Genomic DNA, 17045 nt, shown 5'->3' with positions numbered 1-17045 from the left:
TTGTTCTTCCCTAGAGATAACCGATAAGTACACAACAAATTAACAATGTTACAAGACTTTATTTAATAAGTAAATATAGAATTATTTGCTTTTCTTATTTACAGATGTGATCACACGCTTCCGAAGAAGTAACAATGAGGCTGAAATGGAAATAACTCTTGGTCAAGAAGTGAAACGTGCTCGAAATCACTGAAGACAAAAAAACACACGTGCTTAAAAATTATATATGCAAAAATCTAAATTAAGTGGTTTTATTCTGTACTTGGAAAGGTACCTTGCAAAAATCCCTTGTGACCCAACTGCATAAGTAACTAAATGGATGAAAAGAAAAAGCCATCTGAAAAATGCTGGACCTTTAGAGAGTAGGCAATAAGGATTGAGGTAGCGTTTTAGGGTTTATGTCCTAGGCTTGTTCTCGGGATTCATGCCGTTAGTTTTAATCAATTTTCCGCTGGTGTTGCTGGAGTGTAAAATGGAACGTATTCGTTTTAAGACGCTGGCTGTCATTGTGTCGTCTCGAGGTCCGTTTCTACCACCTGATGAGTTCAGGTGAAGTGTGTAGTCACTGTAACTGTGCTCAGACATCATAATGGAAACAGGAGAAATGAAATGCTGAGTATGTTTAAAGTACACTGATCTGATTTCCCGCCTGCTCCCATCCGTACGTTGCGTTTAAATCGGTGTTACTGTATTCTAGTTTTCAAGCCGAATTGCTTTAACTATACACCGAGTGCTGTCAAAATTGAATAGAAAAAAAAATAAATAAAAAGTCTTGGACCTGCTTAAAAATCATCAGATGCTGGAAAAGCATCGAAAATAGTTCTAAATGTGTAGCATTGCAAAATCCTTACAATCCTTTTCAGTACCCGAATCCAGGTCGTCCTAATAAACCGAAATATTTGTGCAAAGGATTAATACGGGTCATATCATTTTCAGACTTCAATTCTAAAGTTTATTTGTCTCCTGTGTGTTTTCTGATCGGATGGAATTTACCCGTAGGATCTGGAATGTACCATTTATCCCAAACGCCGGAGTAGGACGCGGCTCTACCCCACGGCTTATAATGTCCGTTCCAGTGGAGAAGTTTAGCGGCGCTGATGAACTGTGAGGAGTAGCGATTTGCAGCTCCGCTGGCTCCTGAAAGCATCAGATCAAGGTTGAAATAAACGGCTCCATCAAGCTCCGAATGCTTTTCTATACCAGTGGCTGATGGAATATGGAATATAACACTTAGGGTTGTGCTGATATGGGAAAATAATCAACGATATGGTAACCTGATGGGATTATTTACCAACAACAGCATATCCTGAAGCGATTCTTCAGCTAAAATCGATCCAATGAGTTCCTCAGTTTAGGATCAGAAACACTTACCGAGATGTCGGACATGCCACATGGGCTCAATGCCGGAATGTCGCTTGTAGAACACAATAAGTAGCGGCGGTGTAGTGAAGCTGTCTGCTAACATGTTGCTGTAAAGACCTTCCCTGATGGAGTGGAAGCACAGAATCATTAGTTAAAAATGGAGAAAATAGCGAACGGTTCAGCTGTGAAATGGAATCAATCTGCCGTCTGCGCCGCGTGAAGCATAACCGAGCCAGAATCATAACCAAGCCTTTTCTTTCATAAGACTAAATTCCTTCATCCTAGAAAAGACGTTAGAGCTTTTACAGGTGTATAAACTTCCAGCGTAGCAGCTAGCGATTATGACCCACTCACTTGACATTGCGCTCCATCCACATTTCCAGCTGCTGCGTGATGTTTTGGTGTTTCCATTCGGTTAAGTTCGCCACGATGACGCCGGGATTAAAAGAACACGTGTTTGCTCGCATTCCCAGTTTCCGAACAGTTTCCTTTTTGAAGTCCAGAAAACCAATATAACTGTTCTGTTTAAAAATAAATAAGAATTTCAATCCCAGGACTTCTGTGACAGTTACCAAGTCTAAATGTTACTTCTTCCAAAACCCACTGCATTACGCGTGATCTAACCCCCCCCCCCCCCCTTCAGAATCGGAAGCACGCGAACGTGGGAATATAAAACGACACCACAGCTCGGTGCCCAAACAAGCTGTTTTTGCCTTTAAGTTTAGTCTCGTCAATAAGGTTGCCATGACAACCAAAACACAGGTCTTGGTTCTGATTTATTATTTGTTCATCTCTTTTCATGAGACATTAAAACAGCCTCAAGGTTGTTTTTACAAATGAAATTTTACCTGGTTTCCTGCTCCTCTAACGATGGCTTTAGAAGAGGCAGAATCGCAATCTTCCGAAAAAGCGGCAGCATGACCAGGCTTCAGACCGGTGTCGAACAGTTCCTGGATGTCTCCTGTAATACAAAAAATACAATTTTATTTTTTACCCGAGCAACAAGACACTAAACTCAAGTGGACGTGAGTTTAATGAGAACCTTGTACAATAATATCATCGTCCAAGTAGATCACTTTCTCTGTGTCAGGTAAGAAGTTTGGCATGTAAAACCTGGCGAAAGCGAGCTGAGGAGGGAAAAAAAACAACACGTGTGATCTAAGATGAAGAGTTTCAATGACGTGTATTGAACATGTGAGAAGAAAGGTGTGTGTATTTACCGGTTTTTCTAAATCCAGTTGCTGAGGATTAGAGGAAATCTTTCCCTTCAGGATTTTTGGCTCGAACGTGATGATCTTGTGCTTGATGTCTGTTTTGCTCAGCCAAGTCCTGACACACGATAACTACACATTAGACACACACACACACACACACACACACACACACACACACCAACACGAGTTCTTCCCTCACCGGAGATGTTCCACAGACTCGTTGAGGGTCACGACGCTGAAAACCACGTTGGCTTTGCTGTTTTGGTTGATGCTGTTCATGGCGGCCACTGCGGCACCCAGTCTCTCCTCAGAGGCTGTGATCACTACTGGGATCTCCTCCCCGGTCCTGACTTTCCGATCCGCAAAGAACCCGCTTTCAAAGGGCAGGATCGCACCCGGGGCTGAGTCTAACAGAAAAAAAACACTTTTTACAGCACGGTGCAGAAAAGCGTACGTGTTTGAACAGAAAGAAATGACTCAGAGTCCTTAGGAATTAGTACCTGAACCATCTTGCTTCAGGAAGTCGCTGAGATTCAGCAGATTTCGATGCACGATTATTAAAAAGGCGATCGAGAGCAGGACCAGGATCACTACGTTCACTGAAATTAAAAACAACACAAACACACAAAAAAAATCTTTAAATTTATACATGCTTAATGTTTATAAGAGCGTCAACACTGACTTGGAAATTCACTAGAAACCAAAAGATTATGCACAAGTTTGTTTTCGGTTGTCAGAGACGCCCCATACAGAAAAGGTTTCACACACTTTTGTAGAGTAACAAGCTCCAAATTTGTCTATAGTGACTTTGGACAAGTGTATATGCAGAATTTGGATGTGTGTTATTGACTTTTGACAAGTTATTTAATACTGTTTGAAGTTCATTTACAAATTGTCATGTTGTTCAGACACGTGTTCTATTGTTCAGCGAATCATATTAATCGACTCAACTCACCGACCAGAGATGATTCGTCTAGATTCTGACTCAAACTTTTTTTTAAAATTTTGATTCAATCACATTGTGAGAGTATCAGCATTACTTATTGATTTAAAAAAAAAAACTAAATAAAAAACAAACAGTGTTTATGTATTATTATTTAATTATTTAAGGAGTCGACTCTTTAACAAACGACTCATTAATGCAGTTCATAGAATCCTAGCATCAAAAATTGCACTGTTTTTTTTTTTTTTTTTACCTTTTTTCCACAGATGTTTTATATGAAACAAACCATGTCTTAAGACAGTTTTTTTTCTGAGATTTTTTACATAATTATGTGTGAATTAACATTTAAATTATTTTCAGCACACGCCTGCTTTCAGGTTTTGACATATTTCTCTCCACTAACCTTTTATAAAGCAGGAAGAACAAAATGGCAAGTTAGGCTAATTTTTAATCATGAAGATCAACCAAAGCTGAGTCTTAAATAAATATGAAGGAAATGGTGAAAATTCCTTGGTGATTACTGTACCTCTCCTGAGCGTCATGTTGCTTTATATTCACCCTGTAAATTAAGCAGGACGCTGCATCACATCTACAGCTGAACTTCAGCCCTGAAAACAAAAGGAATAACAAATGAAGTTCAATTCAAATTCGATTCATGCTGCAGCAACACAACAGCGAGAACACACTATATAACCAAATGTTTGTGCACAGATGATTTTTAACAGACTGATTTACTGTTATAATATGCTCCAGACTAGTGGGAAGACAATACACACAATACACACACACACACACACACACACACACACACACAATCAACTGTATGGACTGCAAATGACCCACACCAAATACACACTCTTTCAATTTACATCCATGTCTACAGCACCATCATATCAAACTGTTTACCAGCTGTTTTTGGCACATGCGGTCTCACATTTCAGTCGATTGCAGTCGACCTCATGTAACTGCTTCTATAATAATGTGTTCATTCCAGTATTTATGCACACGCAATATTGATTGGACATACAGTATTTACACTGGTCAGCGCTGCTTTTGTGTATCGTCTTATATATATTTTTTGCACTATTTTTGTTTGTCTTTTGTCCTGCACTGTCTTTTTTGTCTTTTGTCCTGCATTGTCTTTCTGTCTTTTGTCCTGCACTATCTTTTTTGTCTTTTGTCCTGCACTGTATTTCTGTCTTATTGTCCTTTGTCCTGCACTGTCTTATTGTCTTTTGTCCTGCACTGTTTTTCTGTCTTATTGTCTATTGCCATGCACTGTTTGCACCGGGTTGCAAAGATGCACTAATGTATCTAGGAGTAACTTACTAAGTCCTTATAGCTCTGTCTTTGTTCTATGTAGCACCCTGATCCTGGAGAAACGTCGTCTTATTTCACTGTGTACTGTAACAACTATATAAGGTTAAAAATGACAATAAAAACTTCTTGACTTGAGTTGAAGACTTGCCAAAAGATGTTGAAGCGTAGATGCCGAGACTTGTGTTCATTCAGCTACAAGAGCATTATTGAGATCAGACACTGATTGTAGGATGTTAAAGAGACTTTAAAAGGCTCCTGTTCATGCTGAAGGTGTTCAATCAGGGATCCGACTCCGACCTGAACACACCACGTCTTCATGGAGCTCGCTTTGTGCACAGCTGCACTGTCATGCTGTAGTACATAATAATGTATATATGGGGTTGATTCTGAAGTGTCATATAGTTTATGTAGCGCAGTAAATAAGTGCACCAGAAGCACCAATGTTATTATAAGCATAAATTAATAGACTGAATGACAGTAATATAAGCAACAGAAAATAAGTTATTGTGAATCAATGCAAAAGATGAACCTTAGATATATTATTCATTATTTTATTATTCAGGGACTATTATTATTATTATTATTATTATTGTTGTTGTTGTTGTTGAGCCAGAAGTAGGAGAAATGCACGCTTAATCTAAAAAGCTCTGGTTTTAAACATAAACCTACACGTAGAATTGTGACACTGCTCGTTTATTTACCTGTGTTTTAGGAGTCTTCTAGGGTTTTCACCCAAAACGCCAACTCAACATCAGCAATCCTGAGCTGATGCAGCGCGAGACACTTTTCTTCTGGAAAACAGGCAAATCCCGCACACAACTTCCACCAGATCATGACATCATCCCCTGACACGCGAGCAGTGAATCTAACGATTTCCGTTCGATCCGTATTATCTACAAATCCTCACCCGATCCCAATATATATATAAGGTGTCCATCTTACTGCCAAATTTAAAAAGCTTTTGAGTTGAACTGTTTAGTTAAAACATACACTACTAAATTCTGTTTCAGATTGAATAATATTTAATATAGGAATTAAACAGAATTTTAAATAAAACGACTGTATTAAAGAAACGGCACCCTGTCACTGTTTATGCGTAAACGTGGCGCAGTTTTAACCCATTCAACACTTTTACTCGGGTCCTTCTCAAATCTACGTACGCTTTTTTTTGTAACCGGAAATTCTCCCTATTTCATTCTGTTTATTAGAATTTTTCCTCTTTCTTTTTCTATTTCAAAATGTTTTCCATGTTTAATTCTGTTCCAACCCATATGGTAAGCATTGATTTGTTTAGAAATATCTGTTACTTTTCTAGCTCATCATGCCTGACCGTTACATATTTAGCAGCCTTTAGCTAGTAGCCGTTAGCAGCTTGAGACGCAAAATGTTTTATTACGTAAATTTATATCGTTATTTGAACAAAGTGACATCGATTACAGACTTTTACAACATGTTACCAAATGCAATATATATACGTATATATAAACTTATTTAATTTTAGTCTTACAAACATCTAATGCTAATATATGGTTGCCAAATTATTCATTTTCAAGCATTTCCTTCGCTATGAATTCGGGTATTTTTTTTATTATTTTTAGAGTTTTTACCAGTTTTGCTAATATTTTTGCGATTATTTTTTTTGTATTGCAGCCTTTAAATTTTGTTTTAGATTAAATTCGGTCTATTAAATCTGCTTGTCTTTCCATATGGGATGAAAAATAATGATGCATAAACAAAATAATATGCAAACAAAATCATCATGTCGGTATAAAAACAATTATTTTACTGTGAAGGAGAAAAAAATGAACAGAAAAGTGCAGAAAGTCTTCCACAAATCTACCTAGTTATATTGTTAAGCACGTTAAATATAAAACAATATTAAAAAAAATAAATAAACAATCAAATAAATAAATAAATCCTATAGCATGTGAAATATATATTTACATATTTGGAAAGTGACTTTTGGGCAATAAGGAGGTGTGAGATAAAGTAAATAAATAGAAATGTCAAATTTCAGAAACACAGGTCATCTACAAACTCATTTATTTTAGGATCTGAATTTAAAGTGAATAAATTAAAAATGTACAAATTTATGCAATTTCATGTTTTTTCATTCTACTTAGTGGGGTCTCATCGTGATGACACAGATACTGATTTATATCAGGAAACCAAAATCTTAGGAATCGGTCATGATGTGATTGTACATGTGGTTGAAGCTTAAAACTCGATTCAGCTTTGCATATTAGAGGTCTAGATAAATTGGTGGTTCTGAATGAAGGAAAGAAAACCGAAATTTACCTTCATTAGTTCTTACCGCTAATAACACTAGTACTACAGTTTAGGAAAGAAAAAGGTCGATTGATCCGATTTATCCAGGAATCAGACAATAGTTTGAAGTTTGATTTGATATGGAATTGAATCCAGTCGTCAGGAAGCGTTAAATTTTCTGTCTTTGTGGATTATTTAGGATTATAAAGGTCAGAAACTTGCAGAGCAGATTTTCCAAGGTGTCATCCTGGTCTCAGCTGTAAGTAACAATCCTTCTCTCTCTACACACGCACACACACAATATTATAAATGTATATATCAGTTTGTCTCACACGTTTTGTGTTCATTTCCAGGTCATCGGGTTCATTTACGGTTTTATTATCGAACAGTTTGGTTGGACTGTGTATATAATGTTAGCCGGATTTGCCGTCTCCTGTTTGGTAAGCAGCTTTGTGTCAGTTTTCTTCCTTTAGTACATAGATCTAATCTAATTGTTCGGATTCTATTATGGGATGTGGTAGATCAGTGTTTAAGGTGTTTGACTACTGATCGGAAGGTCATTGGTTCGAATCCCAGGTCCACCAAGTTGCTGTAATGTAGATAGATGTATCGCAAAAGTGTAATGGATACAGTGACGTCTTGGTATTTCTTAAAGCGTACGGGGTTTTGTAACCAACTGTATACTGACTTGTCATGTGTTGAACAAATTCAACTGTTTTTCTTGGTGTGTTTTGTTGGAACACGATGAGATTTAGATGTAGTTTTTATAGTTGTCATGAAAAGATAACTAGATTATCTAGTGCGCTCTCTCTTTCTCTCAGCCCCCCCTTTACTCCTGGTGTTTTTTGTTCGCAGCTCACACTGCCTCCGTGGCCCATGTACAGACGAAACCCTCTCACGTGGCAGCCGATCATCCCGGAGACTCCTGAGATCCGTGAGAAACCTCAGGAGAACTTAAAGAAGAAAAAACACAAGTAGAACCACCGTTTCGGCTGCGACGCGTCTGTGCGGTGAACTTGCAGGAAGAGGAAACGACTTGCAGCTTCAACATCTCACTTGGTCGTTTTCATGTAAAATTCCACATGTGCTTAATAAAGAGGATTATTTGTGTTATATGAAAAAGTGTTTATTATATAAATCATCCTAATTTTAGAAACATAATATATATATATCGTAGAACTGATTCGAAGTGTAAAATCATACAACAGAAATTAAATGCTGGTCAGTTGCCTAAATACAGATGACAATCAGTATTCGCTCGACGGTCGGTTTATCAGCATTTGAACGCAACGTCCTCGAAGAATTTTAGTTGTCGCACCATAACGGCATACGTTTTGTACTTGTCCTCCCCCATCTGCTGCCGGAGCAAGACCTGAGGAGAGAAACCACAATCGAACACTTCATGCGTTTTCTGTGATCCGATAAATATCCGATGGTAAAAAGACTAGGTGTAAATGCCCTCCGAAACGGTTCCGAGACGGACATAAATCCGATCGCTCAAACCGCTTCAGGAGGAGGTCTGGGACGCTTTATAGATGAAACTGGACAGGTGTAAATGGGTGACGAAGTACGTCACTCGCAGGTGACAAAAGTTGAACAAATGTTTTCCCACCAGTGCTGGCTCCCATCTTTAACCCAGGCGTCTCGTTGGGTCTTGAAATGCAGCAAACAGTAAATGCTGTTTTTTGTAGCAACCGCATACACCAAAGCGTGTTCCATTCCAATTACTCCAGAAATGAGGTAAAATATATTAGCATTCTCGGCGGGAGTAGAAAGATCAGATCGATATCCGATTCGCAGAGACGCATTTGTGGCCTGATGTAAATGGAACAGTTTTAACAAATCAGATAGCTATCGGATCAGAGACAACACATGAAGTGACCGGGTGTAAAAAGGCCCTTAGATATTAAGCCCCAATAGTGAGGTACAGCTGCTTGAAGAAAACCAGAAATCATTCTGAATATATTCCTTTAGATCAAGTCTTTAAATCCAAATCTAGTCAATATAAAAATAACGACTGTTTACTTCACTTGTTGTCTAGAATATAATTGTATTGTAAAATAATCCCAGACACTACAATGAGTGAGAGAGAAAATGTGTGAGATGTTTTATTAAAAGCGATTGAAGGTTATCGAGTAAAAGAAGGGAAAAGGTGTTTGCTTCTTGCCTCTCGCTTGTCCTCGTCCTCGTCCTCTTCCTGCATGATGTCCAGGACTTTGTCCAGCAGTTTCACGCCGAGTCCTTTAACCACGTCTGTACGCAAGTGCTCCACGGCTCTCCTGATCTTAGCCGGGCCTAAAGAGTCATCTAAAGACAGAGAGATTGGATGACTGAGCTTCACATGGAGAGGAGAATTAATCTTTCTAAAGCTTTTACATCAGCAGAGACAGAAAATTTGAGATTCGTTTTTTTTCTTTTGTCATAAGAAATGTTTTTGAAGACGATCCGCTGATTGAAAGGAAAAGCAGGAAAGCTAGAATAAAGTCTAACCTGAGAAGTGATCAGTTCTCTTTTAGTCATCAAGTCATGCACCAAACCTGAGCGGAAGTCACTGAGATGAAGGCTGCGTTCTTCCTCTTTGCTCTTCCCATGAAGCATCAGCGTGTCTCGGTACTTCCTGTTCAGTTTGAACTCAGGCAGCATGGACGAGTTGCACTTCGAGCGTTCCTGCTCGCACGTGACGTCTCGGGCATCCATTCGTAACGTCTGCGTCATCATTTGGACCAGGTCCTGCATCTCGTTGGTTTCGCTTTTGCTGGGGAACGAGAGCAGATTCAGAGCTGGAGCGAGTTAGTTTATATATTGTTTTGAAATCATGTCAGAGATTCCCATCTCACTTCTCTCTGTAGTCTCCCTCAGAGCGCTCGGTGGAGCTGGTCGATGAGCTGCACTCCTCCTCATCCGAGTGACGCCATGAAGATTTTCTCTCCTGGTTCAGGACAGAGATCATGAATGGGTCCCGGTAACAAAGATAGAGCTAATTTAACTATCCAACATCAGATTTCTTGAAATTCCCATTGTCTTAATTGTACATAGCAGCCACATGGATCTAACAATTACAAGGGAGCCAAAAAAAAAATTATTCATGTATGTATTATAATATTTATATAATAACGTGGTCTTGTGCTGGTACATAGTTTTGCTTACTTTGCATTTAATTTTTTTCTCAAATAACAAATTTATCTTTGGTGTCTCTTTACATAAAACAAAAAAAGGAATTCACATTTTTTGTGTGAAGGCAGTGTAAAAAATTCGCAAATACAGGAAGTTAGCATCGTTTCAACAACCCACCTTATGTGTGAGAGCAGCTACGCTGGCAGGTCTCGGGCAGTCAGACTGGTCGGCGTGCTTAGCGTTTAAAGAGGTGACGTCACACGACGCCCTTCTTATGGCTAGAGCTGCTGTATTTGAGACGAGAATCTTTAACGAGAGGTGATCTTTGGCAAAACATTCGCACAAGAGACTCCACTGTACAAGTCCCTGCTTAAGTTGCTGCTTTCAACTTGATATAAGAACAAGGAAACTAATATAAACCTGTGATTTGTCTTAAAACTGTCTGAGCTGCTGTAATAGAAAACTCATCAACACGCTGTGACCAATCAGAATTGAGAATTCAGCAGTTCTTCAATCACGAGATAAACTTCAATCACGAGTCTGCTAATAGACTGTGTGCATAGATGTGATTACTTTGAGTTCAACTGGGGCGCACGGTGGCTTAGTGGTTAGCACGTTCGCCTCACACCTCCAGGGTCGGGGGTTCGATTCCCGCCTCCGCCTTGTGTGTGTGGAGTTTGCATGTTCTCCCTGTGCCTCAGGGGTTTCCTCCGGGTACTCCGGTTTCCTCCCCCGGTCCAAAGACACGCATGGTAGGTTGATTGGCATCTCTGGAAAATTGTCCGTAGTGTGTGAGTGTGTGAGTGAATGAGAGTGTGTGTGTGTGTGCCCTGTGATGGGTTGGCACTTCGTCCAGGGTGTATCCTGCCTCGATGCCCGATGACGCCTGAGATAGGCACAGGCCCCTCGTGACCCGAGAAGTTCGGATAAGTGGTAGAAAGTGAATGAATGAATGAGTTTATTGGGTTAAACTGAACTGACATGTTTATATACCTGATTCACTCTGGTTATCTCGTGACTGCCTCAGCCGCCTCCTCTCTCGGGCTGATAATGGCCGATTCTACAAGTGAAACAGAGCAGGCTGAAGAAAAAAAAATCCGATACCAATTCCCTTAATCTTAATTCCCTTATTGTGGCCTCCCAGGTCAAGCTTTCTTCTTTTTCGCCTTGACACGAGTCCTACCTGTGGTGCAGGTTCGTGTTGGTGACCAGACTGGGAGCGTATAGCGTGTTTAACCATCTCAGCTTCACTTCCTTCCCTCTTTTTTATGCCTGCGGATGGAGAGTTTTCCGGAAGTGGAGGCAGAGGCCTGGAATCGGCAGTTTTAATCTAAAAAAAATGTTGAAAAACTACGTTAAAAAGAATCGATTAATGGAAACGATTGTGGTTTCTACGTACGTCACTTACTTTGCTCTCACTGTGGTCCGCTTCTGTCCTTCTCTGTCTGCGCTGACGGGATATGGACGGTTCAGAGGAAGAGGAAGGAGGTCGAAGAGGAGGCTTGGTGTTTTCTGAAGGAGCTGTCGGAGGCTCTGGGTTGTGAAGCTGCTGTTGTACAATCAGAATTTCTTTATTTGTCACATGAATGAACAGTGTATATAGACTGGAGTAGAAAATACACCTAAAGCAGCATGTGTTAGTCTTACAGTGCTATAAATGATGCAGTGGAAGAGATGCAGCAATACAGGAAGGGTGAGAGGCAAGGAATCGGCTTACACAGATATAAATCAACTACTTAGATTGTACATTGAATGTTTTCTCTAGTCAATCAAACCCCAGTGTTTCCACAGCTACTAAGATTCATGTTAAATGACAATCCAATCCTTCATATTCAACACTAATAAAGTGATAAAATGATCATTCTTATTAACTCATTTATAAATTGTTGCACATACAGGGACACTCCACATCACCTAGCTTTACGATGAATGGGTTAAAATCCATGCTGATGTTAAAAATAATGTCTAATCTCTGACAAGATGCTATGATCACAATTTGGCTTTAAGATAAATCATAACGGACTGCTGGGATAAACTTCCTTAAGAGCTCACTCTTTCCCATTAGGGGTCCCCACAGCGAATCATCAGTTTCCACTTAACTCTATCCTCAGCATCCTCTACTCTCTCACCAATTACCTTCATGTCCTCATTTATCACATCCATATATCTCCCCTTTGTCCTTCCTCTTGACCTCTTACCTGGCAGCTCCATCTCCAACATCCTTCTACCAATATAACCATCTCCCTCATCTGTACATGTCCAAACCATCTCAACCTCATCTCCCCATAACAGCCCACCTGAGCTGTCCATCTGATGTGCCCGTTCCTAATCCTGTCCATCCTCGTCACTCCTAAAGAGAACCTCAACATCTTCATCTCTGCCTCATGTCTTTTCCTCACTGCTACAGTCTATAGCAGGAATTCACATGGACGACTTGCATGTTTAAATTTGGCAAGTTTAACGACGGATGCCCTTCCTGACGCAACCCTCTCTATTTTTCCGGGCTTGGGACCGGCATTGAAGTCGCTGGCTTGTAAACCCTGTGGCTAGATTAAAAAAAGGATAAAGTATAAAATAAAATAATTTTTAAGTGTGATCTAAGCAACATTTATTTTTCAGAAAATAGAGCAAAATCTCTTCTTACCAACGGCTCTACTGGAATAAATGGCTCAAGCAGCTTGTCAGTGGATTCCAAACTAATCTGAAGAAAATTTCAATGAAAATGTTAATGATTTATTAGAAATGTTCGACTTTCATGTCATTATGGTGTATAACATACCACTTTGTCTCCCGGTCGGTGCTCTGCCTCTGTTTTTTGCTCCTCCCTGGCCTCTGGGGTATCTCGCTTGTCGGTTTTTACGTCCTCCATCGCTGCCTGCTGCAGCAGCTTCATGGTATCCTCCTCCACAGACGTGTTAACGTTCTGAGCTCGACTGTCTTTTACAGGTTCGCTCGAAGTCTGTGAAACTAGCGAGCGTTCGTCCTTTCCGACAGCTTGTTTTCTGGGGTGTGGCTGAGGAACCGCAGTGTCCTGGTTCTTCTTCTCCTCTCTCTCTGTCCGTTTGACCGCGGAAGTTCCAGGTTTCACTTTCCGGAGCTTGTCTCTGTGTTCCTGAGGTTGGATGTCAATGTCAATGTTGCTGATGGTTGCTAGGTTCTGGCCTGTCGAGTTTAGGACGTCCTTGCTTGGGGATTTTGGGGAGAGGGGTGGGTTTGGGAGAACATTGTCCTTTATGCCGTTGTGATGTTTGGATTGAGAGTAGTGGTGTTCCTCAGACTGAAAAAATAAAATTGCACATTAATACTTATAATATCATTGATTTTCATTCAAGACTTTTTCCCTAATGTATGTATATCAATCTACACATCTTATCTATTGCCCCTTATACCTCAGCTCTGTTGAATTCTCAATTCTGATTGGTCAGAAGGTGTGGATGTTTATTCTATAACAGCAGCTCTGACAGTAGTGATTTCAGGAACGGCTGATTCTATAGTCATTTAACAAAGATAATATATACTATCGATATTATGGTGACGATTTCGGTAAAAGAAGGAGGAAGGAGTCTTCAGAGTCAGCACTTTGTAACAGTCAGACTTAAAACTCTTCCACAATAGGAACATCTTTAGGACACAGGATAGTATTTTTGGACATATTTCTTTCCAACCTACTTTTTAAATAAAAAAAAAAGACAAACCAAACCAAAAAACAACAACCTTTTTTTTCTTTTTCTTTTTACGGTTACTGCATTTGTTATAACCTTATTTCTCTACTGGATTGCTACTGGATGACTGACTTTCCTCTGGGATCAATAAAGTATCTTATCTTATCTATAATATATATAACTATAAATGGACAAAAATGACCATGTGTATATTCTTTAATAAGAAAACAAAATTGCAATCATCGACAAATCGCTGTTGTATAAGAAGAATAAAACATACCGGATTTGCTTTTGTAATAAAATGATAAGGTTTTATTTCTTACTTAACTTTGCTATTTGACTGAGGCAGTTAACCAGTACACAAGCCTGAGCTGTCATTTGTATCAGCTAGCTATAATTTATAGCTAAACCAATAACCGAAACCCAAATACAAACCTCTGGAGTGTGTTTTACCTTTTTGCCTCTGCATTTCAGCTCAGAGTTGGCACACTGTGGCTCCTGCTTGTGAGGTACCGGCAGTGCGGGTGTTTCTCTGTTCGGCCTGCTGTTCGCCTTCTTTCTGGATCTGGCAGTTTTCCTGTCAAACACCTATTTATGAGAAATGGACACACTCCATAAAGTTTTCGAAAGCTTATTAATGTGATGAACATATTTACTCTTTGGTGGCCTCTAAAAAGACCGCGATCTGCTGCTTGATGTAGGGCTGTCGTAGAATGTGTTTGACGTCGGGTCTGTCGTCTGGCCTCTTACACAGCATTCGCTTGATCAGCTCTCCTAGCTGAGGATCATATTTACCTGGCATCTGAGGCAACTGGGGAAGAAGAACAACAAGCCGAGATGGATCGAGGTACCAAATAATTAGTCCCAGCTTTAATTACTTCCTCCTGAACTTCCCACAGAGAATAAAGGCACAATACAGCCACAGGGTTATACGTCGCCTACATAATTTTATTTGTTGTTACAGAGTTCTTTCAGTACTAGAATAAACAAAAAAAAAGAGCAGCCATGGAAACGTCCCATCATCAGATACAAATTTATTCTAGAATGGTATAGAAGTTACCTTTCCCTCTACGATGCGATACACCAGCGAGTTCATGTCTTTTGCATTGAAGGCGTGTTTCAGGGTCGCCATCTCGTACACGCAGCATCCCAGAGCCCAAACATCCGACTGCACAAAGAGAACCCGCTTAACGTTTAATCGTAAAAAAGGAAACGGCTTACTGATAAATCAGGATTTGTACAACTTGTTTAGGTTTTGATGCTCTACCTCGTTGGTTAGAAAATAAGTTATTTTTCTTTGCACTGTGTGTGTTAATCATCATCTACTCTTCAGTAGTGTTAGATTCTAACCACATCTCTGCACTCGGCTGGATATTTTTAGTTGATTTATCTATCCTGGCAATGAACCACCGCTCATATAATACCTGCTTCTTATCAGTGGTCCATTTCTGCTGATTGACAGGAACAAGGGAGGAATAAATAGTCTACAGTCAGTAACTGTGCACAAATATGGGAGGTTTAACTTATAAACAAATCGTTCGGTGTACTTGTTACATGCGATACCTTGTAGTTGTACGGCTTGTTGGAGAAAAGCTCAGGACTCATGTAGTACGGCGTTCCGATCAAGGTGCTGGCCATGTCGTTCTGATTCTCCAGAACCCGTGCGATGCCCAGATCACCCACTTTGATGATGTTGGTCTTGGTCAGGAAGATGTTCTGTGTTTTCAAATCACGGTGCAAGATGTGTTTCTCGTGTAAATACTAATGAGAAAGAAACAGAACATTAGAAATCAGCATGTTACCTGTTAATAGCTGAGTAGGTCGCATGCTGGTGAATTCTTAAATCTGATTGGTCAGACGTTGTTCTAACATGTTATTAACACAGAGACTTGGTTTTTGGACCCTTCATCATAGAGTATTAAAAGCATACAATCATTTCTAAAGCTGCGACTTCCGGCTTTTCAAGACAGACATTTTTATGTGTATTTAAACTGCATAAAATTAAAAGCAACGCTCGCCTACCTGCAGTGCCATGGCGATCTGGACAAACCACTCCACCACCTGTCTCTCAGGCAGCAGCTCACCCTTCTGCTGCTTAAGCCTATGATACAAGTCTCCCCCCTCACAGAAACCCATAACTATATAAAGCTGATAGTCTTCTCCTTCCCATGATTCCCGGTAGGTGACGATGTTGGGATGTTTAAGCTGTGAGAGAAGCTGCGCTTCCTGTTCAGCCGCCCGACGTTCTCGCTTCGATGATGTCCTTAGGTTCAGCTTCTTGATGACGTACTGAGAGAGAGAAAAAAAACGCACATACATTATAATACACTATAAGTAACATAAGACAACAAAATGTTTGATTGTATTAAAAGGGATCTCCCTTTTATTGAATCAGATTTGAATCATTTTTATCCAGTAATCAGATGATTTTGATGCCATAGAGTATAAAGCTGACTCAAAACACAGAACTTTCACATGCTGTTCTGAGTTTCAGCAAAAAAAGAACACTTATATCCTAGCAAAAATGTATGTAATACTGTTCTGTCATCCTGAAAAGCAAAGGAAATTTGTACATGATATTAGATCAGATCCAGATGATCCCTTATATATATATATATATATATATATATATATATATATATATATATATATATATATATATATATAAACTGCATTAAGCAAGTAAGTTAAACAGCCATGACAACACAAAGCATTCCTACCCCACACACACACACCAGAGATGATTAGACTCGAGCTAACCGATCTCATCTTACCTGTTTGCGATCAGATTTGTGTTGCACCAGATTCACCTCCCCATAACTCCCCTTCCCCACCACTCGGAGAAAAACATAGCTCTCCATAGTTTTGGGTAAAGTCTCTAATCCCAGTGTTTACATAGCTGATCGATCGACTAATCACGAGTTTCAATTAACGCACGAGCGAGTATTATTTATTATTTATAGTGCCCGAGTTCAAACTTTGATTGTGTGTGTGTGTGTCAGCGATGCTAAAAGAAATTGTCAAAGCCAGGCTTCATCGTCACCAAGCAACGTAACCACGTGAGCATTAAAACTATAGGATCAAACCGTTGTTGAGATTTTTCACAGCACCCTCTTTAGTTTTGGAGCATGTTTACAGTGGCTACTTAAACCGATTAAGGTG

At 39.7% G+C, this 17045-nt stretch overlaps 3 protein-coding genes across 8 annotated transcripts; 1 reads left to right on the top strand and 2 right to left on the bottom strand.

The window, feature by feature from the left end:
- Positions 1-39: 39 nt before the first annotated feature.
- glt8d1 (glycosyltransferase 8 domain containing 1) lies at positions 40-5778 on the bottom strand. 3 transcript variants are annotated; one of them, XM_047809698.1, is made up of 11 exons: positions 5541-5778; positions 4988-5190; positions 4046-4127; positions 3077-3175; positions 2776-2983; positions 2583-2691; positions 2405-2489; positions 2211-2323; positions 1717-1883; positions 1372-1484; positions 40-1206 (listed from the first exon to the last, which is right to left on the bottom strand). In XM_047809698.1, exons 3-11 carry the CDS (start codon positions 4059-4061, stop codon positions 953-955), a joined length of 1164 nt encoding a protein of 387 aa, XP_047665654.1. In that variant the 5' UTR covers positions 4062-4127; positions 4988-5190; positions 5541-5778; the 3' UTR covers positions 40-952. The 3 variants fall into 3 exon arrangements, with proteins under 3 accessions (XP_047665654.1, XP_027032172.1, XP_027032173.1); XM_027176371.2 differs by lacking the exon at positions 4988-5190 and having other exon boundaries at positions 5541-5773; XM_027176372.2 differs by lacking the exon at positions 4988-5190 and having other exon boundaries at positions 40-1137; positions 5541-5752.
- Positions 5779-5956: 178 nt separating this feature from the next.
- On the top strand, positions 5957-8220 carry spcs1 (signal peptidase complex subunit 1). Its single transcript, XM_027176373.2, has 4 exons — positions 5957-6113; positions 7307-7366; positions 7461-7547; positions 7963-8220. The coding sequence occupies exons 1-4, from the start codon at positions 6078-6080 to the stop codon at positions 8083-8085; spliced, it is 306 nt and encodes a 101-aa protein (XP_027032174.1). The 5' UTR covers positions 5957-6077; the 3' UTR covers positions 8086-8220.
- A 124-nt stretch (positions 8221-8344) lies between these two features.
- nek4 (NIMA-related kinase 4) lies at positions 8345-16953 on the bottom strand. 4 transcript variants are annotated; one of them, XM_027176367.2, is made up of 16 exons: positions 16658-16953; positions 15906-16172; positions 15447-15644; positions 14944-15051; positions 14540-14694; positions 14337-14460; positions 13001-13498; positions 12866-12922; positions 11630-11770; positions 11405-11551; positions 11215-11281; positions 10399-10508; positions 9945-10036; positions 9645-9862; positions 9275-9414; positions 8345-8479 (listed from the first exon to the last, which is right to left on the bottom strand). In XM_027176367.2, exons 1-16 carry the CDS (start codon positions 16742-16744, stop codon positions 8381-8383), a joined length of 2508 nt encoding a protein of 835 aa, XP_027032168.2. In that variant the 5' UTR covers positions 16745-16953; the 3' UTR covers positions 8345-8380. The 4 variants fall into 4 exon arrangements, with proteins under 4 accessions (XP_027032168.2, XP_047665643.1, XP_027032169.2 ...); XM_047809687.1 differs by having other exon boundaries at positions 10399-10505; XM_027176368.2 differs by having other exon boundaries at positions 11630-11767.
- Between the last annotated feature and the right edge of the window lie 92 nt (positions 16954-17045).

The sequence above is a fragment of the Tachysurus fulvidraco genome, chromosome 2 (genome assembly GCF_022655615.1).
Source record: "Tachysurus fulvidraco isolate hzauxx_2018 chromosome 2, HZAU_PFXX_2.0, whole genome shotgun sequence".
Classification (NCBI taxonomy): Eukaryota; Metazoa; Chordata; class Actinopteri; order Siluriformes; family Bagridae; genus Tachysurus; species Tachysurus fulvidraco.
The sequence above is the reverse complement of the archived record's forward strand: the minus strand, read 5'-3'. Positions and strand labels throughout refer to the sequence as shown.